The sequence below is a fragment of the Coturnix japonica genome, chromosome 3 (assembly GCF_001577835.2).
Source record: "Coturnix japonica isolate 7356 chromosome 3, Coturnix japonica 2.1, whole genome shotgun sequence".
NCBI lineage: Eukaryota > Metazoa > Chordata > Aves > Galliformes > Phasianidae > Coturnix > Coturnix japonica.
Genome location: NC_029518.1, coordinates 87,858,157 through 87,883,925, shown reverse-complemented (window position 1 = coordinate 87,883,925; position 25,769 = coordinate 87,858,157). Strand labels below are relative to the sequence as shown.

General features: G+C 45.0%; 1 protein-coding gene across 2 annotated transcripts; it reads left to right on the top strand.

The window, feature by feature from the left end:
- Positions 1–2,214: 2,214 nt before the first annotated feature.
- YWHAQ (tyrosine 3-monooxygenase/tryptophan 5-monooxygenase activation protein theta) lies at positions 2,215–24,868 on the top strand. Of its 2 annotated transcripts, none has more exons than XM_015859434.1 (6): positions 2,215–2,366; positions 3,245–3,629; positions 20,033–20,156; positions 21,184–21,347; positions 21,658–21,753; positions 22,827–24,868. In XM_015859434.1, exons 2-6 carry the CDS (start codon positions 3,336–3,338, stop codon positions 22,884–22,886), a joined length of 738 nt encoding a protein of 245 aa, XP_015714920.1. In that variant the 5' UTR covers positions 2,215–2,366; positions 3,245–3,335; the 3' UTR covers positions 22,887–24,868. The 2 variants fall into 2 exon arrangements, with proteins under 2 accessions (XP_015714920.1, XP_015714921.1); XM_015859435.2 differs by having other exon boundaries at positions 2,218–2,366; positions 3,273–3,629.
- Positions 24,869–25,769: the final 901 nt, after the last annotated feature.

Here is a 25,769-nt window from a genome sequence, read left to right as displayed (position 1 = left end):
CGCAGCCCTTCCTTATGGGGATACAGAAAGGGAAAGCAGCCTTAAAGCAATGGCAAATGATTAAACCTCTAGAAAGCTGAATTCTAACTCCATCCATAAATTCACATAGAATCATAGAATTACCCAGGTTGGAAAAGACCTTGAAGATCATCAAGTCCAACCGCAGCCTAACCATAGTACCCTAACTCTAACAACCCTCTGCTAAATCCTATCCCTGAGCACCACATGCAAGTCTAAGGGATTTATATTATGTGTATTTCTCATTTTTCTACCCCACCTCAGCTGAGCAGTTTGTGATGTGAGCTGCTGAGCTGCTGAACATCCATAGGTGCAACTGAAGTCAATGAGAAGTGGACTTTCAATACGTGCAAACATTAGAAAGTTGAAATGTAAATCTTCAATTATCCAACCCGCTGCAAAAGGAATCCTTCTGTTTCCCCACACAGACATCTAGAGGTGTTATTTTTTCATTTCCTGGACATAAGAAAAGATAATGCCATCCATTTCATAATGGTGTTACACAGATAACATCGTTAATGTTTAGCAGGATGACAGCATTTCTAAAATGCTCTAAAGGAAATTAATATTTTTATTTAATGGACGATAGTGCTGCGCAGTAAACCGCACATTAAATTATACATGGAATAAGCATTTAAAGCAACATTAAATAGAAACAAGGAATTGGAAAGCTTCTGGAGCTTAGTCTCCTGCTTTCTCAGGCAACTGTATCCCATAAGCACTTCTATACATTGATCAGGACTGGATTTCAAAGCAGATGGGTTTGCAGCTCGCAGTGCAGGAAAGTTGCTCCCCATTCTCATTGCTCTGAAAATACCAAATCTTCTAATTCACACTGTAAATCCATCAATGGCCATTTTATACACATTTGCCTTACATTTAAATAACAAGACCAACACAGTAATTCTTTCTGAAAGAGTTTCATTAACTTCATGAGGAGCATTACCAATAGGCACCTTTTTTTTTAACAGAGTAAATGCATCCCTCCATTGAAATGACCGGCAGTGTCGGTTCACAGCACAGACCTAATGCCCACATGCCTCATCACAGCCCTATCTGAACACAGACAGGAGCACTCCGAGCTGAGACGACAACATCCTGAGGTGATTCAGAGCATTCATCATCCCTTCAGGATGCTGGAGTAGCAGGACATGACTAAATTTGGTGATGCTGGAAGCAAAGGTGAGGGATTTCACTGCTTCACGTAGACACTGTGCTGTTTGAAGGGAGGTTTGAGCCTGAGGCCTTTAGGACCAATGGACATCGATGGTTACTGATGTCAGCGCGGGTCGCTCCCCGCTCAGGGCCCCACGGCACAGCGCCATTAACTCTTCACGAGCAATTTCCTGTCACCGGGCTCCTGGGGCACAGCTCACAGAATGACCCGGGTTGGAAGGGACCTCAAGGATCATGTAGTTCCAACCCCCCTGCCTGGCAGGGCCACCAAACATACACCTTTACTAGATCAGGTTGCCCAGGGCCCCGTCCAACCTGGTCTTGAACACCTCCAAGGACGGGGCATCCACAACCTCCCTGGGCAGCCTGTTCCAGGACCTAACCACTCTCCTAGTGAAGAACTTCCCCCTAACATCCAACCTAAATCTTCCCTCTCTCTGAAATCTCTCGCCCGACCGAGCGGCGGCACAAAGGCAGCATTCCTGACAGGAGACAACGCGCCGGGAGGGCGCCGGGCAGCCCAGCCCGCAGCCCAGCCTCGGCACCACGCACTGTGTCCTCCCACAGCCGCCCTACGGAGGGGGCACCGAGCCCGCCCCGCACGGCCCCATGGCGACACAGCCAGGGAGCTAAAGCACGGGCAGCCCCCACAGCACGGGCAGCCCCCACAGCACGGGCAGCCCCCACAGCACGGGCAGCCCCCACAGCACGGGCAGCCCCCGCCGGCCGCCCCCGCCCGTTCCCGCGCCGTGTCGGTGCCGACCCACCGTGGTGGAGCGGGGGTTGGGCGGGGGGGGGGTTGTAGCAGTATCGCCATGGCGACAGTGACGTCATCTCACCCTGGATCTAATTGGAGGAAACCCCGTGGCCCCAGCCGCAGCCCACGGGCCAACCGAGCTCGCGCCCTGCCCGCGCTCGCCCCCGCGGCGGCGCGCTGCCCTCGGATTGGCCGGCGGGGAGCGGAGGGGCGGGGCCTGGCTCGCAGGAGAGGCCGCGATTGGCCGCGTGGGCGCGGGCCGAGCGGCGGGTAGGCTCGGCCGTGCCAACGCCCTTTAGCGCTGGCTCTCGCCCGCTTCGGGAGCGGCTCTTTCTCTCCGCCACATCCCGAGCGAGGCGCAGCCGATCGGGTGCGGCCCGGCCCGGCCTAGCGCAGCGCAGCGCAGCGGACTCAGGTGAGCGCGGCGTGGGCCGCTTCCCGCCGGCCGTGCCGCCGTGCCCCGCCTCGGCGCCGCGTCCTCCATTTTGTGAGCGCGGCGTGGAGCGCTCGGCGGTGCCGGGTTGCGGAACGAGCCGCCGGGCGGCGCCGCCATTTCGTACCCGCCGGGGCTTCGTCCTCCGCGCCCGGCCACGCTCGTCCCGCTCCGCCGCCCCCCGCTTCGCGGTCCCCGGGGACGAGGCCAACGCGGAGCCGCCGGGCCCCGACCCCACCCAGCGGCCGGGAATGGAGGGGCTCCGTGCCGGGGCCGGGGCCGCTCCCGCCGGGGGGATGGTCCCGCCTCGCCCCGCCGCCAGGAGGCGAAGCGGCCCGAGCTGCCCGCCCGGCCCCGCCCGGCCCCGGCGTTGTCTCCAGCCCCGCTGAGCTGCGGCCTCAGCTCCGAGCGCGCTGTTCTCCTTTCTTTCTTTTTAAATAGCTTTTTTTTCTGTTTCCTCCTTTTTCTTTGCCCTCCCCTGCGGGGTGAAGGCACGTGGGGAAGGCCCTCGGGCTGCCTGGGAGCTGGGTGTCCTGCTGTGCGGCTCCATTGAGCAGCTCTTAAGTGTGTTGGCACAGTAAGGACAAAAGCCGCTGTGGTACGTTGGTACGACTGCCCGGTGCTCGGTCCTCTGGCCGAGGGACTGTGACCCATCCCCGGCTGGGTTTCTGGGCTGTTGCTTCCCCAGGGTGGGCCCGGTACCAGTGCCTGCTTCTGCCCAAGGGAGGGACGGTGCCAGTGCTGCGCCATGGGATGTACTTGGGAATGGGGAGCTCCCTACAGTCCCAGTAAGGGGGCTGCAAGGACACCATCCACAGCGTTGGCTCCTGGAGTCACGGTTGCTGTCCTTCTCCTGGCAGGCTCTGAGGCTCGTTCTCTTGCTGGCAGAGTGACGTCCTCAGCTTCTCCTGCCTTTGCTACAACACTGCCCTCGTCCTGCCGCCGGCCACCATGGATAAGACCGAGTTGATCCAGAAAGCCAAGCTGGCGGAGCAGGCTGAGCGCTATGACGACATGGCCACCTGCATGAAGGCGGTGACGGAACAGGGGGCTGAGCTGTCCAACGAGGAGCGCAACCTGCTCTCGGTGGCCTACAAGAATGTGGTGGGGGGGCGACGCTCTGCCTGGAGGGTTATCTCCAGCATCGAGCAAAAGACAGACACCAGCGACAAGAAGATGCAGCTTATCAAGGACTATAGGGAGAAGGTGGAGTCTGAGCTCAGGTCCATCTGCACCACGGTGCTGGTGAGTGGGGCCTTTCCTTTTTCCGTGTTTTATCAAAAGAGAGAAGCGGGATGCTGCTGTTTTGAGGAGGGTGGGAAATGGGCTGGGCACTATGTGAGCTATTATGCTGGAGTGGGTAGTTCAGTAACTTTTGCAGCTGCCATATTGGTTACTTTGAGACAGAAAATCATCTGCACTTTGCTGCGGGTGCTGTATATGCAGAAGTAATCGAGGTGTGCTAAGCTGTGTTTGAGATGCACATCTGATGGAGTTACCTGTGTGCAGTACTACGCTAGCTGAGCACAGAGATGCAGGGAATTTAGGCTTGTGCTTTGGTTTGTAAGCTAATCTTCACAAGGTAAGCTGAAAAGAAAATGAAAGCCCTTTATTTCTGAAGGTTGGTGCTAGTAACCTGTTAAATGCATTTAAATTAATGGCGTTCATTTAATGTGCTGCTTCATGTGAGGAAAAACACTCTTTAAAGGCCTTAAAGAGGCATTTTTTAGATTTTCTTTCCTAGGTAATAAGGTATGATTTCATAAAGGAAGACATCTTCCTTGAAAGTAGGAAAGAAAAAGGTAGAAATCTGCTTTGTCACACTCAAGTTGATTTAGTGGGGGCTGTTAAAAGTGAATTTGCAGTTATTTTGGACTAATGCACAACTGTGGCTTGGAAACAGGATATTCCATGACAGGTATTGTGCACCTGGGCATGTTTCAAAGCCCAGCAATATATTTCCATGTGAGGAGCAGAATTCCAGATGCTGTTGATGGTGAAGCAGCATTGCAGTGCAGCAGGAGCTCCACAGACCTGTGTCAGCAACATGGGAAGTGTGCAAGCCTGTTGTGTGTGATCAGGGTCTACTGACTGCAGGAAGCTGTGTGTGTGTAGTGCAGTGCTGATGGTGTGGCATGTCATCTTCAGTGGTTAAGCTGTGTATTTTTGATGTCTAGTATTGCAAGCATGAGAAAGGAAGTGAGTAAGGAAATAAACAGTTTTTGATTTAACCCTGAATCGGGTTAGGAGACCTGAGGTTAAAGATGGCTGGTTTGGAAGTAATGGATTTTGCATCTTGAGAAGTGTTTTGGCTCATGTACAAGGGTGCTTTGGATTGTATTGAAAATACTGTGTGCTTCCTCACATGCTGCCTCCTGGATTCGTTTCTAACTGTGAGTCAGAGGCCTTCTATAAAATCACAGAATCACAGAATGACCCGGGTTGGAAGGGACCTCAAGAAACAAGCAAGTCCAACCCCCCTGCCTGGCAGGGCCACCAAACATACACCTTTACTAGATCAGGTTGCCCAGGGCCCCGTCCAACCTGGCCTTGAACACCTCCAAGGATGGGGCATCCACAACCTCCCTGGGCAGCCTGTTCCAGGGCCTAACCACTCTCCTAGTAAAGAACTTCCCCCTAACATCCAACCTAAATCTTCCCTCTTTTCACTTAAAACCATTTCCCCGTGTCCTGCTATTGTCAGCCCTTTCCAAGAGTTTACTCCCTTCCTGGGAGTAAGTTCCCTTCAGATATTGAAAGGCTGCAATGAGGTCACCCCACAACCTTCTCTTCTCCAGGCTGAACAAACCCAACTCCCTCAGCCTGTTCTCATAGGGGAGGTGCTCCAGCCCCCTGATCATCTTTGTCACCCTCCTCTGGACCCTTTCCAAAATCTCCATGTCTTTTTTGTACCGAGGGCTTCAAATGAGTTACCTTTGCTTGAAAATAACTTGGGAGTGCATTAGTTTAATGAATTGAGTCAAGTTTCAAAGAAACTCGTCTTTCAAAGAAACAGTTTCTACAGTTATGTCTGTAGTTAAGTTGCAAAAGCTTCACCTTTTTGTAAATGGTGCAGCTTGTGTAGGGCACTGATTCTTGTTTCCTGTGGAAAGATTAACCCTGAAATTTGGGTGTTGATGCTAATCCTGTTGTGATTCTGCTCAATCTCCTTTGGATTCTCTTTGGAACAAGCTTCCTGAGACCTGAGCGTGGAGCTTATTCTTCAGGCTTCTTAATCTGCCTCTGTCCTTCTCCCAGATCTGGATCCTAAGGGGAGGTTATTAGTAAAATCCCATGCTGTGCCATCCTAACAAGGAGCTTGTGTTTCTCTGGGGTCGTTGAATGCCTCTGGATGGTAAATTGGCAAGCCACGTTTAGCAGTGGTTGTATTGAAATTAGTCTAGTTATGTCTATTAGTGTACAACAGTGCTAGCACAAACCTCTGATGTAGGGGAGGCGAGCTTCTCCTGCCCTATAGCCGTTGTGTTCCCCACGTTCTAGTCAGTTTCCTCTATTAACAGCCACAGCCTGGTTGGCAGCTTCATCCTTTCCTTCTTGCCTGGAAGGCTGCAGGAAGTGAATTCAGACACCTCCAGATGAGCACGCCTGCCCAGTCCCACCCTGCTGGCCAGGGTGTGTCTCTCTTGCTAGGAGGACAGTTACCTGCTGCAAGCCTTTGTGTTGTTACTCTCTGTTGAACACCATGCACGGTTACACTCTGCTCTGCTGCTTTCCTCCTCCATCTACCTACTGCTGCTCTGCCCCATGAGTCAGCAGCAGAGGTTGAAACTTACAATGTGCAGGCACTACAAAGAATGGATTTCCTAAAGCTAAGCCACAAAGAGCTTTAGATTCCTTTATCTTTGAATGGTAATTTCTTACATACTAGTGCTGTGGTGTCCGCCTGCACATCTGTAGGTCCTTGAATTTGAACTTTGGTGATGCTTTTTCAGTTCTGGGAAGGCAGCTAAACTGAAACAACTGCTGGCAAGTCGTATGGAAAGGTTGCTTGTCATCTGGAGTATTTGGATTTAGCAAGGGTGGATGCACTGGGTGGAGCGGCTGCTGTTAGTCATACCACTAACAGGTTTTTTTTCAAAAGTTTTTTTGATTGCTGGTATGGCCCAGCTTTTCCAAGTGAAATGTATTTGCTCTTGAAGAAATACCTGTGCTGGCGTTACAAAATACCGCTGATTGCTGATGAAATCACCAACACAATGACTCCTTTCCTGTAAAGAATGCCTCAAAGCAATTAGGTAAGTCCTTTTGGTAAGGACTTGGACATTGTGAGAGTGGAACATCCAAAATCATATTGATATATACATATATATCAAATGTGTATATTTTCGTGCACATCTGTATACATATAGATATACATATTAATTTTTATTACTAATTATTTAATCAGTGTACCCCATCAGTAGCTGTGGTAAGGTAGGAGAGACTCCATCGCATGCCAAGCAGTGAAAATGTTGAATGTTCTGCCATCCAAGTAGAATCCCAGAATTGTAGGGGTTGGAAGGGACCTCTAGAGATCATGGAGTCCAACCCCAAGTAGGAGCAGATGTGGTCTGAGCTCTTTTCAACTGTTGATTTGGTGGCTGGTCTTTCAAATGAAGGCGACGCTTTGGTGAAGAAATGGTGTGATTTGTCAAATAGTGTGTATGAAATGCCTATTTGAAAGGTGCACCAACAACTTTTATTCTTGTGTCAGTGGCTGAAATCTTTGGTAACTTGAGAGGATCGATGTTGAATTGCTCCTTAGGAATCGTAGTCCCAGTGGGTCTGGAAACCCTTGTCTTTATGAAGAAAGAAATAGGTTGGCAACTTCGCCTTCCTCCCCTCTGTACACTATGAGAACAAAGTTTATGTTCCTCACACTCAGAAGGTGTTGATTTCAAGGTAGGGATGCTGGATAATGTAGAAGGGGTGGAAGCAGTAATGATTTTTCATGTCATCGATGAAATAATATAAGAAACTTTGACCATGGGATGTATGATACCAAACAGTGACTGTAGGTTCCTCAGATCTTCCAGGAGGGTAACTTTCAAATGAAACTTGTCTGGATGTGCAGATCAGAGTCTGGGTTTATAAGCTCAGTCCCTTTGCACCTCAGTAAGTTGCATTATGTTCAAGCTCCTTTGGGGGAATTAGTGGGGGAACTTAGTGGGACTTAGTGGAAACTAATGGGAAGCAGGACACCAACCTTTGACTGGAAGCACTTCACTTTCCACCTGCTTCTGGGGCATTTTTTCCCACGTGTATTTGGTAGCACAGTGTGTGGGCTGTGCCTGGGTGCCAGTGTAATTTGTGCCCTCCATGGAGCAATAAAGATTGAGTTTTGAGGATTGCTTGTGTATGGTTTAAAACTTGGTGGAGAGGTAGTGGCTAAAGCTGTAAAGGCCTTGAAATGTCAGCGTGTGGTGGTTACATCCTCTTCATGGCTCTAGCTGAAATGCAGATTGTCCTAATCTGGTTCTTAAGTCACTGTGGAAGACTTGGAGATGTGAGGCTTCTTGCTTGTTTCCAAATGCCTCCATAGGATGTCTTGGAATCTGGAGAACGGACTGAAGGTGATGTTGCTTGTGCCCCTGGTTCTTTGCTGTACCCTGTGGCAGTACCTACAATGAACGAGTCTTGAACAAGAGGGTGTACCTCACTTCAGTTATTAGTGCCTTCAGGTCAAGAGGATGCTTGTAAATGTTTGATCTTCTGTAAGACTGCAGTGTGGCTTAGCACACTGCTTCTGCCAGCTCCCCTTTCCTTCCTTCCTCCTCCCCCTCCACACTGCAACTGTGTTAATGCTTCTGCTTTGTGTAATTAAGAAACAATGAATGCTAAGGGTATAAAATCTGTCCTTCTGGTTTTACTCCTGTGGATCTTGTTGTAGAGCTAATCTGAAAAACAACAAAAAACAAACCTACCAAGCACCCACTGAAAACCACACATTAGAAGCCACTGCTTTGCCAACAGCACAAATTGGCCATTTCATTGACGATGGAGTCGGTGGATTCATTCAAAAGCAAATAGATTCTTGATTTCAACTAAAGTACCTGGTGTCTAATGATGAATAAACTTCGAACATAACCCTGTGTTTTACTGCTGTTACCTTTGGCCTACAGAAAAGTGAAATCCTGATTTATTTTTTAATTGTACATAGGGGCATCATAGAGTGGTTTGAGTTGGAAGGCACCCTTAAGATCATGTAATTCCAACACCCTTCTATAGGCATGGACTCCTCCTTATAGACCAGGGTGCTCAAAGCACCTGGTAAGTTCAGTAAGTATCAGCTTGGTGCTGCTATATGAACAAAAACGGTTCCTTTCCTTCTGCTTTCCCATTCTAAATGATCTCCTGGAGCTTCCGCAGGAATAGCATTGAAGAGGTGCACCTGGCATCTGAGTAAAGGGATGTTACAGTCTTACAATGGGAGTTGGGTAAGATGTAGCTTTAATCTGAAGATCAGATATACTTACCACTGAAATTACAATGCCCTGGGACTTGTATCAGTTCTCCTGACAGTAGATGGGGCAGTGCCTCAAGTCATGATTTTTTTTGCCATCTTTACATTGAAGCAGATGCTGTTGACTCACCCTCGTGAGTAACTGGCTGAAAAGCAGCTACTTGATGGCACGGAGCCAGGCCTTAGATTGGGAACAGCACATTTGGGCAAATGCCCAGCAGTGGAGTTACCGTTACAGACTGCTTTAAATTGAGGTTCAGATCATGAATTCTATATTTAACTTACTCATAGCTGTATCTGATGTCTTTTTGTTTCTCTTTTTGCCCTTCACTAGAATGTGCTGCTGGAGCACCACGCGTTTTCCTACAAGGAAAAGTAAATCTGTTCCTGAGAACGGGCTGAGAGTTGTAGGAACAATCCTTGGATGGATGGAGGTTCTTGGGGCTGCTTAGATCTGCTGGAGCACAGTAAAAATAGCACAGGGGATTCTGATGGGAGCTGAGGCCTCCCTGCTGTGCAGTCATCACTTGCAGCATAGCACCAACACAACGGGATGCTGAACGTATGAAATGTATGCAGAGTGGTGAAGGATACAAGATAAATAGCAGCAAAGCGTTCTGTCTGAGGTCCTGGAAGCTTGTGCCTTTGATTAGTGCTTGCAGCCTTATTTCCCTTTTTAGAAGCTGCTGGTGGGGATTTAGATCACTAATTTGATATACACAGATATCTAAATCTTGAGGTGAAGCGGAGGATGGGGTTAATTAATGTCTGAATAAGGTAGAAAAGCATTGGCTTGAGGCGTGTCTGTGCTTAAGAGCTCAGGAAGTGATGGTTGGCACTTCTGCAGTCATGGCTACTAGTGGCTCCAGTGCTGTCCTTTGAGAAGCAGGGTGTGGAGTAATTGGGAATAGGAAGCCATAGCACTATTGCAGGTGACCCAGCTGTTGAGAGTAAGGCAGCCAAAGCTTCATCCATCTACAGTATCAAATCCATATTTTAATTAGGTTAAGCTATAGATTAACTAGCGTGGTTGTAGTCAAGCCTATTAAAGCACCCAAGTATACTTGTACATCAAGAGTTACTAGATTTATTGGAGGTCTTTTATTGGTGTGGTGGCCCTAAGGAAATGGGATGTACTTGCAAGTTAACAAAGGCACCAGTGTTGTGGGTTTTTTTACCCTGCTGAGGAGGTGACACATAACAGCTGCTTCCAAATCATACTCATGCAGGCATTTTTCCTATCCAGCAGGTGAGCAGAGAACAGTGGCAGGTAGTTGTACAATAGATGCCTTTTTAAAATGAAGAGGAGAAGTCTATATACTGAAGAAATAGAAGGGACATCTTAGAGCTTGAAGGCTCTGAGTGGTTTGTATCTTCATGAAGGTATAAATGCAAACTGAGGTTGGCCAGCACATAGTGAAAGCCATGGATCTGTAGTGGTTTGTGTGTGGGAGCAGAAGCCTGGTGCTCTGTTCTCAGTAATGGGGAGTACCAGATTTTCAGAGGAGGGCACTGAGGAAAACTGGCCATGACAGGGGAGGGTGGTAAAGAAACAGAGAGGTTTTCTTCTCTTTAGTTTGCAGGGTGGAGGTTTTTGTTAATGATCTGTGTTCTCTTAGTTCTGTAGATCTCACTTCTTTTACGTCATGCTTTTGATCTTCAAGAACAATGTGTTTGCTGACCCTAGGTGTTACTGTAGTGCTTAAATGCTTTTGTACTTAGCAGTAAACATGAGTCTAATTCAACCAGGGGCTGACTAACTAAGGTAAATAAGACTGTTCTTGCTCACTTGCAGTGCTTAATTTCATACGGTTCTACCTTGTTGGGTGGTATGATGCTTCCAGGCTCCTCCTCTTCATTTATTTCCCAGGAAGCTGCAGATGAGTATACAGCTGTCTGCTAAGTTTGAGTCTTGTTCATTCACTCCATGCATCAGAATGGCAGTCCATGTGAACTGGGCTCTTCAGTTGTAGCAGACACTGGGAATAATTCCATGTCCAGTGGTTCAGCACACCCACCAAAACACAGGAGACCTGTAAACCAGGAAGTCCTCAATTACCTCTGTTCTTGCTTGTGCTTTCTTCTTAGTTTGTAAAAGGAATGAAGTAAAAGAGTGTTGTACCAGTTCCTAACACTGATGGAAGTCTTTGTTCAAGCTTTTAATTCCTATAGATGTAGGAACTACTTTATGCTCTGAAAGCAGGTAGCTGCTTGCTCTGATGCTTAGTGACCTAAATGTCGTACCAGGCTGACGCCACCTTATTTTGTGGATAAAACATCTTCAGGAGGTTTTGATGCCGAATGAATGTCGCAGAATTCTTGTAAGGGGGGATTGTTGTAAGCAGGTAAGTAGTAGGTAGGCAGGGGCTTAGCACCACAGTCAGGGCTGGCTTTCTGTGAGAACTTGTTATAGAGAGGTTATCTGGAATGTTGGCATTTAGCTCTCACAACTTAGAGGTTAGACTTCAATAGCTTAAGATTGTCTGGGTGGAGGATAACAAATTACTGGCATACCTTTAAATGGGCTAAATAAAAAACCATCTCGCTGTCTCTCCTTGAAGTTGCCATGGAGTAGAGCAATACAAAAGACTCTTCCAGCAGCTCTGAGCTGTGAGGGAGAGAGGGAAGCGCATGAAATTCTATTACCTTTCTGGCTGTCAGTGATAACAAGCCTCTGATCTCAGGCTCCCAAACAGAGAGCAGAAGTGAACTGAGTAAAACTGAGAGCTGTTGCACAGGGTTCATTTGACAGTGTGAAAGGTTCCCTTTAAAATAAAGTTGGCTGCACAGGAGCAGCTGCCAGTAAACCCTGCGTAGCCCCTTGCGCTGTGGTTTGCTTTGAATGTTGCCGGACTTGTATCTCAGGGCCTTCAGCACTTCCGTAGCTGCAGAGCATGTAAGTGATTTTTAAATGCAAATTTAGGCTTGGGCTGTTATTCTGTCATTATGGAAGACTGCAAATGGAACACTCAGGAGGAGACTTCTAGCTAGTCAAGGTCCCAAAGGGAAGAATTTACTGTCAGTAATATGTTTGCTAAGGGAAAAATTACACTGGAAGTATATTGGGGGATATCTGGAAATGGAGTTCCCAATGCATCTGCTGAGTTGGATTCCAGATCGCTCAGGGCCAGTCCTAAATACAGACTGCCAGTTCTTAAAACTATGTAGACAGCTGCTCAGAACTGAATGGAAAGGATGAATTAGGTCACCTCTCTGTTCCTGTGCCTGGTATTTGCTTCTATTGTCTGCGGTGCTCTGTCAGGTTGTCTGGCAAGGTCATGCCATTATTGGAAAGGCACACGCGTATTTTGTTCAATATATACACTGTAATATGGATGTCTAAAGAGGTCTGCATGGAAACTATTCAATGCTCTCCCCAAAGGAGGTGATGCTGAGAGCTCGAATCCAGAAGGATGAAGTGCTGACTTGTGCTGAATTAGTTTTGAATGTAAAGCGATCTTCAGTGCTGCAGCAGGGACTCTCCCTTTCCTGTCAAGAAAACAACTGCTGAATGTTAAAACACACCTAGGCTGCAATGAGTCATACTGTGGACTTTGGAATGACTGATGGAGACTTGAACGAGTCAGGGGTTCTTAACCCATGTACTAGACGGTTAAAGCAGGCGGCTGTGTGTGAGTACCAAGCCTGGCTGAAAGCTCTGAGCATACAGTGCTTATCTGTGCTGTCAGCTGCTTTGGAACATGTAATATTCAGACTATTAAAACTTGCAGGTGACAACCATCTCAAAGGAATGTGTTGGTCTGAACTGTCTCACCAGCTTCTCAGCTTTATTTTTTCTATTGTGATTGGCAGAATGGTTCCCCAGTTCTATAGGGGACCTTGGTTCTATGTTTGGGGGTATGAGTTAACTTTCTGAAAAGAGTTCTGACACATACTCTGAGCGTGTGTGTGTGTGTGTTTCTGAGGTACCTTGCCTCAAAAATAGATTTACTTTGAAGCAGTTTCTGCGCTTACATGTGGCTGTTTGCCTTGGTGGGGTTTGGGTAGCGAGTGCGTGCCCTCGCAGGCAAGTACAACATTCAGCTAATTAGAGTTGCTTGTTCTCACCTGTATAATGTGTTCTGGTGGTTAACTTCAAAATCTTTAAAATAAAAATGGAAAATAGAGAATGTTCTGCGTCAGCTGGGGGAGAAGTGCCTGGGAAGGCACTCTGCTTACTCTCCATCATGGAAAAAAACAATGTAGTACCAAATGAAGTTAGTGACAAATATAAAACCCAATGGAGATGAGTCTTTTAGTGGCATAGCATTAAATAACTTAGTGCTACATGACCTTAACCTGTCCCAAGAGTTGACAAATGAGTGATGTATTTCAAGTTAGGTGTTTAGTTTGCAATGCTGAGACCTTCTGGAAATATGCAATAACTTCAGCTTGCTTTGAAAAATAGACCTTAAATAGACCTTCTGATCATAGAACTGCCTGAGTTGGAAGGGTCCCACAAGTGTCATCGTCTCCAACCACCCAAAACCTCAAAGTTGATCGTCTTTGGAGCTGACCTGGTTCGTGTTCATCCTTTGGTATTAATATCTATATTCTTCATATATAACAGTTTCCTTAACAGCATTGGCATATACACAAATATTTAATATTCATGGAATTCAGTAAGAAAAGCATATACAGTATTGATGCAAGTGCTAAAGGCAGCCATCAACTCAGTACTGAATCTGTTTCTTGAAAGGCATCTTTGCTGTCAAGATTCCCAATAGCCAGATATGTGAGAAGAGAGAACAGCACAGATCAGAAAGTGGTATTATTTCTCTGCTTCTCAAACATAATGCATAGCTGTGTTGTGCAGAAGGTATTTAGCGCATGTAGTGGTTGGATTTGATACCCCAAGGCAGACTCGTCTTCTGAAATACATTGTGGGGAGGGGGCTGATTTCCCTGGCAAGGGGGCAGCAGAAAGCATGCGTGGAATGCAGCTCCTTCATCAATTGTAGGGGCTGGATGCACGCACAAATAATGATTAGGGGCCTGTGTCTTTAGGGAGCTTCTTTGTCTCTGTCAGGTATTCCAAGTGAACACATGGCTGGCATGTTCCTTCAGGGCTTGCATTTCACAAAGCATAATGATAAGGAAGTGATGAGAGAGGGTGAATTAGATGTAACGTTTCTGGCTCAGTCTAGTTGCAATGGTCGGATACTGTGGCTGTGTGCTAACCATTGTTCCTGCTTAAACAGTGAGGGAAGAGTGAAGGGGATGCAGTAAGAATATTGTCTATGGGAGCGTGATGTTAACAGGAGGGAAAGTGTTGGCACCCTGCAAAGGTAGATGTGAACTGAGATGTGTAAGCAACACTAATGAGAAGGGGAAATCCGGTCCCAAACAGGAGGGTTGGTGTGCTGCTGGAGGATAACAGGGTGGTGTACAGGAAGCAGCGGGTACCAACCACAAATTGTCACAGTGCAAACCTGTTCTCATGCAGTCATCCTGAAATGATCGGGCTGGTTTGAGAGCAGACTCTTGACTCCGGCTTCTTCATGCTGCTTGTGGTGTGGAGTGTCACTCAGCAGCAGGGCAAGTCAGCAGCAAAGGACTCGAGTATCAGGTGGCTTTTCAAGGAAGCATCTGAGGTATGTTTCACTTGCTAGAACAGGTTCACTAGTTCTTTAGAAGGTACTAAGAACCGTTGCTGATCTTGATGATGGCAGCTGTATTTTGATACATACACTTCTCTAACATGGTCCATGCCCCCTCCCCAGATAAAAAAGCAATAGGCACGTTTGCTCTACATGAATCAGAATGGCAGTCTGACATATTAGGAACCTTTCTTGGAGTCATACATTTGGGAATGCCTGACTCTGTTTTTCAGTAAAACTTGCCATAACAAATTATGAGGTGGCTGAGATCTCCCTCGTTGTTCAGACTGCCCATTTTCATTGTAGTCACTATTAAATTTGTATTTCACATGAGATTCTGTGACTGATTGCTGTGTGGTGGAAAGACAGAAACACCCAAGTGAGAAATGGTTGTAGGACATCTGGAGCTTTCTAGTCTGTTACTGCAAAGCAAATTCTTACTGTGCCTGTCAGCTCTCACTGCCCTACCAGCATTTTCCATCTATTAGAGGGAGGGAGTGATGGATTGCATGACATGATAATGATGATGTCTTGAGATGAATGGCTCACTCAGTGTTCTAAGTACCTTACAGATTTGAAAGATAATCAGGATAGATAAATTAGCTTTGCTCAGTCTGTTTGCATTCTCTTCTGTCCTACATGACTGATAAACATGAAATCTTGTTCCATTTAAGGCATTAAAAAAGAAAGAAAGAAAGAAAGAAAAACAAGATGCACAAATGTGGAACAAACAAATATGCTCCACTGTCAGCGATGGAGGTACAGATCTCTTATCACAGAATCACAGAATGACCCTTGTTGGAGGGGATCTCAAGGACTATGCATCTCAGCTCCCCTGCCACAACAGGTCTGGAGCACAGGCCTTATGAGGAGCAGCTGAGGGAGCTGGGATTGTTTAGTCTGGAGAAGGCTCAGGGGAGACCTCATTGCACTCTACAACTTCCTGAAGGGAGGTTGTGATGAGGAGGGGTTTGGCCTCTTCTGCCAGGCAACAAACAGGACCCGAGGAAATGGCTGCAAATTGTACCAGAGGAGGTTTAGACTGGACATAAGGAAAAACTTTTTCTCTCAGAGAGTGGTCAGGCACTGCAATGGCTGCCCAGGGAGGTGGTGGAGTCGCCGTCCCTGGCAGCGTTCAAGAGTCGTCTGGATGAGGAGCTACAAGATCTGGTTTAGTGGCTTGTGGTATCAATGGTGATGGGGAGGATGGTTAGACTAGATGGTCTTGTAGGTCCTTTCCAACCTTGTGATTCTGAGCTGCAAGAGCACACTGCTGGCTCATGTGAAGTTTTTCATCCATCAGGACTCCCAGGTCCTCTGCAGGGCTTCTCTCAAGGACTGCTCCTTCCAGTCTGTATATGTGTCTGGGATTCCTCTGGCCCAAGTACAAAACCTCATGTGGTGTGCTGATCATTTTGGAGGCCCTAAATCAGAGATGAGCTGTGAGTGGAAGCTGCTATCTGGACAGCTGCACTCCTCCAGCTGAGGAGCACCTAGACAGTAAAGCAGTGTTTGTAACTTGCTCTTTGCCTTCTGAAAGAACTACAGTTCATTCCAAATGTTGACTTTTTTTTTCTGACAGTGTTCTCAGACTTCTGCATGGAATTGTGACATTTCAATCCTGCACCATGCAGGCAACATTTTGAGGATACACTGTGCAACTCTACAGGGCCTCAAGAGAACCAACAGTCCCTCCTAATTTAATGTTTGCAGCCTTACTTAGAGTTCACTCAACTCTGTTGTCTTGGTTATTGATGACAACGCTGAAGAGAGCTGGCCCTAAAATTGAGCTCTGGGGAACCCTCTTAGGCCAGCAGCCTGGTGTATCCTCATTTACTACAACACTGAGCCTGACCCGTCAGCCCATCCTACTGTGTGTGTCCAGCTGGGTGCTGGGCGTGTTGTCCAGGAGGGTATTGTGAGAGATGGCTTTAGAAGCTCTTCTTAAACCCACAACCCCACATTCTCTAAGCAGGTGTATTTGTCACAGAAGGATATTAAGTTAGTAAGACCTGATTTTTGCCCTCGTGATCCCTTGTTAGTTTTGTCTCATGACTGCATTGTCTTTCAAGTGTCTTTGAATAACTCTCTCCATAATTTCACCAGACACTGAAGTGAAACTGACAGACCTATAATTACCAGTTGTCTTTTCTGCCTTTCTTGAAAATTGGAATAACATTTGGCAGCTTCCAGCTGACTGGAGCCTCGGCAGTTTCTGCAGGTTGTTGACCAGCCGTGCCCAACGTGCAAGCTGCATTCAGCCCTGCACAGCTCATGGTACTGATGGTCGGTTCAGTACCCTAGGATGCATCTCATCAGGCCCCACAGACTTGTGTGTAGCGGCAAATCCTGTATGAGTTCAATGCCAGCTTACCCATCTTGCAGCTGTGGTCTTTCAGCCCGTTATTGCTATTAAAGACAGGAGAAACAGACATTACAAGTCTCTGCTGCTTTAAGTAGCAGATCTATGTTTTCTTGAGTTGTCCTTTTGCTGTCAAAGTGATTAAGCTTTTTTTTTGAGTGTCTTTGTTATCCTACATAGTATTAACCAGCTTCAGCTCCAGTTGAGCAGTGGTTGCATGAATGTTTTGCATATAGTGGTGAATACTATTTCTGTGTCCTGTGTTTCTGACCTTACTTTTGAAGTCTGTATGCTTCCTTTTTGTCCTAAGCTCTAGGAGGAAAAAGATTACCTTCAGGATCCTCCTAGTCCTTAGCAGGGACTTACTACAGCTTCTTGTTCCCCCTGTTGATTCCTCCATGCATTGGTGTTACTTATCTCAAATATGTTCCAACTAACTTAGTACATAGTGGAACAGGGTAATAGCTGTCACTGGCACGTTGTCCCTCAACCACTATCCTATGGCTTACCATTAAGAAGCCTGTTACTTATCCCTTTTCCTCCTTGAAACTACTTCTAAGCTCTTTAAGTCAACCCTGCATCTCCCAACAGAAGAAAAATATATGGATGTGATGGGTTGATTGGACCATCTGGACCCTCCAAATGGAGTTGCCTACAACAACCTGACGTTTCTTCTGTGTGGGGTGGTGAGCAGTCACAGGGCAAGAGGCAGCAGGCACGGAGTTGAAATGTGGTCAGCTCTGTCTGAACATGAGGAAGAACTTATTTACTGCATGGACAACTGAACACTACAATGGGCTCAGAGAGGCTGTGGAGTCACCATCCGTGAAATTCTGAGATGAGTGAGATTCCCTTGGTGGCTTGACCTTGGTCAAGCATAGCTGGATCATCATCTACCTCATCATGTCTGTACCAAGTCTTATTTTGGCATTAATAAAAATGAGAATAATCAAGGATATAGTCATGTCAGGTACTTGTTTTAAGATCTTGTACAACACATCCTTAGTTGTCTCATCAGTGCTCCTTAGAACACTTGACATCATTTCTCACCTCTAATCTGTGTGTAAATCGGATCTCTCCTGCTTAAGGCAGTCCCAGCCTTAGGATGTCCTTCAGAGATTGCTAAGTTTTCCTGACCAATTCAAGGAGCCTTTCTAAGCACAGGTGTGTTAAGAGTTAATTAAGAGCTGAAGTTACGGCATTGCTGTCTCTGAGACTTGGAAACTGTTCTGTATTATCATGGTGGGCACAGCCATCCATCTGAGGACAAAAGCATTTGGAAAAATACCTACGCAGAGCTGAAATGTGAAGTTTGTCTTGCAGAAACCTGTAGGGTGGGAATAGCTTACTGTAATGTGAGTGACTCATGCAAAATAACAGTATTAGTGCCATTTTATTACCCAGCTGCCTACTCCGTCTTAATTCTTGTTTTGAAACATATGTAAGGTTTTGCTGTTGCTTCCATAACACCATCAAGGTGTGCTATTTAATACACTTATGCAAGCCCTTCCATACTTCACTGTGTGGAATAAGGAGGTTTTTTTAACAGTTATATGCCATGTTAGGCAGCGTGTAGTCTTTTTCTAGCATTACTAGACCTCCAAAGTCTGTTTCTGACTTGGTAAGTGGGAGGATGTCAGGTGCCAGGTAGCACCTTACACTGCTGCTGTGTTCCCAGGGCTTGTAGTAGGAGCACTTCCAGCTCTTTACTGCTCCAGACTGTGGTGGTAGGAGGATCTCTGAAGGGAGCTACCAAGCAGACTGTATTGTGATGTTACCTCCATGGTAAGAAGGCTTTTTTACACCCTGCTAGAAGTGCTCTGCTACAAATGGCATTTAGAATCATTACCAACGAACACCTTGGAGGATTTGGGATGAGTAAGCTCTTGTAGGTAGTGATAATGCTATGGCAGTAGGCATTCGAAGAAGAATGTTTGTGTCTGAAATTCAGTCGAACTTGAACATTACTTTTGTAGCTGTTTGAAGGTTGGCTTTCTGCACTCATTATGACCTGTTAATTTTCCAAGTAACTGATACAAATAATTATCACTTAACTTCTTAGTGTAAAGCAGTTCTGAGTTCTGTGGGGATCACACTCGTGTTGAAGCTTACTGGCATCTTTTATAAACTCCAGAGAACATGGCTACTTTGGGGTGAGGAGTTAGGTAAAATCCCTGGAGCTTGGGGACAGGGAAGGCAGAAAATGTTCTCTTCATCAGTTCACTGAAGCACCTGAAAGCGAAGTGCTGCCATCACTTGCTGGAAATCCAAACCTTCTCCTTCACCCCTCTCTGTTAACAGAGAGCAGAGTTCAGTGCTGCCCTGCACTCCCTGTGAGGAGCTGCAGGCTGCCGTGAGGCCTCCCCTCAGCCTCCTCTGCTCTGGGCTGAGCACACTGAGGGGCCTCAGCCACAACACATATTTATTGCCCTCCAGATCCTTTCCCCACCTTTGTAGCCTTCCTTTGGACACACTTGTGTATCTTTTGTGTACTTCAGCACAGTGCAGGAGGTGAGGCTGCTTAGGGCACTTGCCATTGTTAACCTTCATGTGGTTCAGTGATTGCTCAGTCCTTCAATTTGTCAAGGCCTCAGGGGAAGAAGAGCTGTGTGAGCAAACAAACAGGGATGGTGCTGGCCAGCAGGGTCTGGCTGTCCCAGCTCTTGGTGCTGCTGTGTGATGAGGCTGACTGCCAGCTGGATGGGTGCAGACCTGTAGCTGCCTCTGGTGGGTGGGTTGCAGATCCTTTATCTCAAGTCTGATGAATGCAGTTTATACAGAATGCTGCACAGTTACTCCTCATGCTTTGCTTTTCTTGCGAAGCAGAATGGATTCTTACAAATAGCTTTGGCAATTATTGCATAATGTTTCGTTTTTCCAGTAAAAGCTCACTTCTTTGAAGTGATGTTTTTAAAATGAGAAGTATGTATTCTGAAATGAAACTCAGTCTGAAGCTCTATGCCAGTAAACCTTTTTTGTTACTTTTGCTGCAGTCTGATCAGATAAGTGGCTGAGTTGACCATCTTAACAGAGTATCTAGCTTCGTGCATTTGCACAGTTAGTTCAGTCTATGATGCCCTTTAAACTTCTGCTGTTTTCTTTTTGGCCTTAATTTGTAGCTAACATTTGAGCCTACCTAAAGAAGCTGGAGAGAAGAAGATAAATTTAGCTTAGTTGAAACAGTGTTTATAACCAGCTGATGTCTTATTTCTCTTTTTTAACAGGAGCTGTTGGACAAATATTTAATAGCTAATGCAACTAATCCGGAGAGCAAGGTATTCTACCTGAAGATGAAGGGAGACTACTTCCGATACCTTGCTGAAGTTGCCTGTGGTGATGACAGAAAACGTGAGTGCCTTTTGGTCCTTTGGTCTTTGTTAGCTAATGAACTTCAGTTGTGAGCCATGAGGGAGAGAACAGTCAGGCCTGGAAAACTTCACAGCCTAGCAGGAACACTTTGTCACTGGGCATCCTAAGAAGGCAGTTAGAACACATGCAGAGGTGGTCCTGAGTACCTCAGTAAGATCTTCTGGGGGAGTATTTTAACTCTGTTCAGAGGATGTACTGAAGGAAATAACAGAACTGTCTTGGAGGGTACCCAGGTGCTGTTGTGATGTTGAGGTATGGCATAAGTTAAGGATGCCTTTCTGTGTAAGAAGCAGATGTTAGTTGTGGAGAGATGCTGTAGTCAAGAAGATGTAGTAAAGATGAGAGATGAAAGGCCTTGAAAGGATTGAAGCTGGAAGATGAAAACACAGAAAACAGAGTAAAAATCTGTGCATTAATTAGTTGCTTTCTGAAATTTTTATCCCTTCATGTTATTCAAACAACACCAGCAGGTCCGAGTCTTGACTTCCTAATTCTCTCCACCCGGATTTTGAAGGGCAGATGCTTCATTTTTCAGACCCATGCAGCACATGCCTTGTAGACTTCCTTGAAAAGAGATAAATCTGTACAAACTTGCCTTCTTAGTGCTACACACCCAACTCAAACATGACTATGTTCATCCTGTGCAAAGAGAGCTCTGTAGAAAAAGTAATGAATTATATTTTAATACCCAAGGATCATATTGTGTCAGAGGCCATACCTTTATATGTCAGGCTGAGATACTGTAATCATTTTCAGTGTTTGTTTACTAACCTTGTAGGTTTATTTGTCTTTGTTGTTCCTTCATCTGCCCCCTGTGCTTTGTCAGTGTGGTAACTCCACCTAAAATGGGTTTAAAATGATTGCTATGATTTAACAGTCTAGTTAAAGTCTAAACCACTTAGAGGAGGCCTAAGTGAAGAACTGTCCGGTCTCCTGTGAAGGATTGTATCTTCAATGAATAAAGTGACCCTAACTAATATTGAAATATTTCATATTCCTTTAACAGAGACAATAGAAAACTCACAGGGAGCTTATCAGGAGGCATTTGATATCAGCAAGAAGGAGATGCAGCCAACACATCCGATCCGCTTAGGTCTGGCTCTTAACTTCTCTGTATTTTATTATGAGATCCTCAACAATCCTGAGCTTGCCTGCACACTGGCCAAGACAGTAAGTTGTTTTTCAGTTCTCTGTACTTGCTGGGACAGTAGAAGAGTCTTCTCATGCAGGAAATGATCCTATTTGATATATCAAGTTTGTAAGTTCATGTTGTCAGTGGAATTAAAGGACTGTATTTAAATCCTAGGTAGCACAGCAAGTTTTTACTGCCTTTGTGCATGTTTCTTGTAGACCAAATCAGCTCACTTATCTCTAATGTTACTTTTTTGGATTTAAAGAAAAATAAAGCTGCCTATACTGATAAATTTAGCTTGTTTTTTAGTGACTGGTCAATAGACTAAAGATGGTTTAATTGTTGCAGGCGTTTGATGAGGCCATTGCAGAACTTGATACACTGAATGAAGACTCATACAAAGACAGTACCCTCATCATGCAGTTACTTAGAGACAACCTAACAGTAAGTTGACTTCTTCTGTGCTGTCTATTGTGTAATCTAAGTGCTTAGACCAAATTTGTCATGAAATAGAAACATTACTTAGCACAAAACTTAGTGGTTAATTTAGGCTATTTATTAAATTTTCCAACTCACGCTGCATTAAAAGTGAATTATGATGTCATCAACTCCATGTTGTCTAATGTAGAATGACAGCTTGGCTTGTTTGTATTCTTCATTTCTGGATGGCCTCTGAAAGGAACTGAGGAAGATGCATTCAGCTATTTTAACATATAAAATAGGACGAGGAGTACAAAAATAGTAGTCCATGATGTGTCAAGAGATTCTTTCTAAAACTCTGTGATCGTTACCTCAGAAACAAGATGTCATTCATGTTGTTATATCCAGTGTAGCTGGTTTTAATTCATTTTCCTGGTTTGGTTTTTTTTTTCATTAAAACAAAAGGTCTGGAATTACAGTATACTAATGAGGAGTTGATTTTTGAGTGTATGTTGTAACTATGAGCTGTAAGAAAAGTGCCTAATGGAACTTTTAGGCTCTTAAAATGGGTAACTATGGTAATTTTTATAGAGAATATCCTCTCTGTGGGTAGTCACTGCGCTTAAAATTGCAGCAAGATTTATAGATTTATTATAATTCTTCAGTAGAAATGGCTTTATTGACACTGTAGAATGCTTTGTCTCAGTAACCAAAATGGTGATCTTCACTTTAGGATCTAGCCCTGCTTTTTATATTAATATTTTTTCTGAAGCTGTTGTTAAGACTTGAGTGATACCAGGTTAATGATGCAGACTGTCTCTAAGCACAGAAATCTGGATTTCACAGTCTGCTCTGTCTGTAGTAGCTGAGGAGCACAACTGGTTGTGCCTGCTGCATGGGGAAATGCTTCCAATTACCCATCTGCAAGCAAGTATGATTCTATGATTCAAGTACTGGAAGCCAGGGTTGTACAGCTCCAATGCACTGATCCTTTGCATAGATCCTGAAATGTAATTGCTTATTTCTGTATAATAGTTGTCTCCTTTTGGAAATAAAACTGCTTCTGAAAGGTGACCCCATTTTTCTTTTCTTTCTAGTTATGGACATCAGACAGTGCAGGAGAAGAATGTGATGCTGCAGAAGGTGCAGAAAATTAAACTGCACACGGGGTGTCATTCTCCCTTTCCTTCTCAAGAAACCTTTTTACACGTCTCCATTCCTTATAGCTCCACTTGGATTTCCTATAGCAAAGAAAACCCATCCATGTGTATGGAAATCAATTTATAGTCTTTTCACACTGCAGCTTTGGGAAAACTCCATTCCTTGATTTGTGTTTGTCCTGGCCTTCCTGGTGTGCGGTTACTGCTGTAGAAAAGTATTAATAGCTTCATTTCATATAAACATAAGTAACTTCCAAACACTTATGTAGCGGACTAAAGTGTACCTGGTATTTAAAAACAAATCTGAACCAGTTCCTGCCAGTCGACTGTGTTTTATATTACAGTAAGGTATGAAAATGTAGTTAATTGCAACTAAAGAGTGTTCCACATAGCTTTTAATTCTCCACATTCCCTCCTTATTCCGCAGGTTTTCCTTTCCATAATTGACTTTCACGTGCTACTGTGTATTTTTCAGTAGAGCTATGGAAGTATTGGGCCAGATCAAGTTGAGCATTTCTAGCTTGAAAATTTACCAATTGAATTGCTTCCTGTATAATGTAAGACAGGAGCTTGTGTGTTTGAAAACAGGGGCTACTCTTAATCTTCAGTTGCTGCTGTTTAAGTTTATATCCCTCCCCAATAAAAGTTCACTTACACTCCTGCCTTTGTAGTTCTGGTATTCACTTTACTATGTATTAGAAGCAGCATGTTACTGCCGGAGTACAGGCAGTGCTTTTTGGCAGACTAAAGTGCATGTCATTTCTTAATACACTGGAATGGGAAAACCAATTGAAGTTCACATGTCCAAGTATAAAATTTAGTACTTTTCCATGCAGGTTTGTGCACATGTGAGAAGGTGTCAAGTTTGTCCAGTGATTGTTATTTAGAGAGTTCGGACCACTATTGTGTGTTGCTAATCATTGATTGTAGTCCCAAAAAAGCCTTGTGAAAATGTTATGCCCTCTGTAACAGCAAAGTAACATGAAATAAAATTACATTTTATAAACCACTTACTGTTGGCTTCTAACAACTCCATGCAATTGCTCAAGGGCTGAACTCGAGTATCTTGTGCTAGAAGTGCCGTTCTCTAATCTAGCGCATGCTCGTAAAAAGGCTGCTTTAAACTCGTGTCATATTTAAGCCATGTGCATTTGATGAAAATATCCTGGATAATCTTTCATAGTGAACCTGACATGTGGACTTCTCAAGAACTAAATCTACTTGAGCTAATGGCTTCACCTTATTAATGACTTCAAGGAAAAAAAGAGCAATACCCAAGTAGCCAATTGTTGGATGTTTCTCCCTGGCTTGCAAATCCTCTCTTCTAAATTAATGCCTTTTTTGTAATCTCTAGAAATTCTCTCCTTTGTCTTCCTCCTCTGCCCTCCCCCCCCCTTAACTCATGGTTGTCGTTACTATTTTATGGTATTCCAGATGCAGTTGTAGGAGTGCTGAGGAATTCTTCTTCTAGAGCATTAGTTTGTGTGCTGCCACGCCATAACCTGCTTTCTTTTGTTCTTAGTCTGCTTCTAGTATTGCAGTTTCCCCAGTTTTTGGAGCTTTTGTAATAACACGCTGCTCTGTGGGTTTCTGTGTATGTTGTTGGTTTTTTTTTTGCCTAGATCACGTCAGAGTTTTTTCCTAAATCTCTACCTCTTAGTTCCCCATTGGTGGGTTTTTGAACATATTTAACTCCTTTTAGTGTCCTGGCTAGACAGGATGTGACATGATGGAAATGTCATACTGCCAGTCCGTGTAGGTTTCTGATGGTACATCTTCCACCTGTTCTGTTCATTCTTATGAGCGTGCACAATGAGTATTCCTACAATAAAACTGTTCAGATGATATATATGCTTCAACTGACATGCATTGCTTTAAGAAAATTAATGTATCGATTCCATTTTTCTTCATTCAGTCACTTTGAATTGCTGTCAAAGTATTGTGTGGCAGGACTCTACATAAACTCATATGCTTCTTAATTGGTGTTTTGGTTTCATAATTTCTTCCCTTCCCCCACGCATTCCCTATCGATCCTTTGTTTCATAAAGGTTTTAGCTGCTCTCATTCTCCTGTAAACATATTTCAGTATATATGCACTAGCAGGCAGCATCAGCGCCTCAATTCAGAGTTTGCTTTCGTTGCTCTGTACTACTGCCTCAGCATGCACTACATTGTCAGCTGGTGCTTTGCTTTTTATTCCTTCCCTTTGCAGTGTGCAAAGTGAGTTGTCAGTGTTTGTTACAGCAGCGCTGTTTAGGCCTTGTTATCTGGATTACAGCTTAATTTGTTAGACGTTTCTCTCTCTAATGCCCATCAAGATGGGAAGCTTCCAGCTGCTGCTTGTCTGCTGCGTCTGCATTCTGTGCAAAGGATGCATCTTGAAACAGCAGCACCAGCTCTTGCATTTAATAATAGTGAGTGCAATACCTTCTCATACTGTTGAGAAGGCAACAAAAAGTGTAGGGAAATAAGATGGTGATTTAAAAAAGAAATAGTTCCTAGACTATAATTTCCTAAATGCCTTTGGAAAGTCCCTCGTCCCCCAGGTAGATTCCATTATTAGCAGAGCACCCAGGCTAATGATGTATATTCATGAGGTGTTATGGTTCCCAACTGCAGGAGATAATATGCACTTGTGTGCTGCCTCACCTCACCTAAGAGGACAGCACACGGGGCAGGCTCACAGAACAGATCCTGAGACCTGTGTCCTCTCTGCAAGAGTTAGAGCATTGAACACATACAACTGACAATATGATCCAAGACTCCCTATTATAAAGAATTGCCTTGTTGAAGGTGGGATTTTTACTTGCTGTAAACATTTGTATATAGTAAATCCTCACAGGGCGGAGTTTGTCTTAATCTCTTTCAGAGGATTTCCCA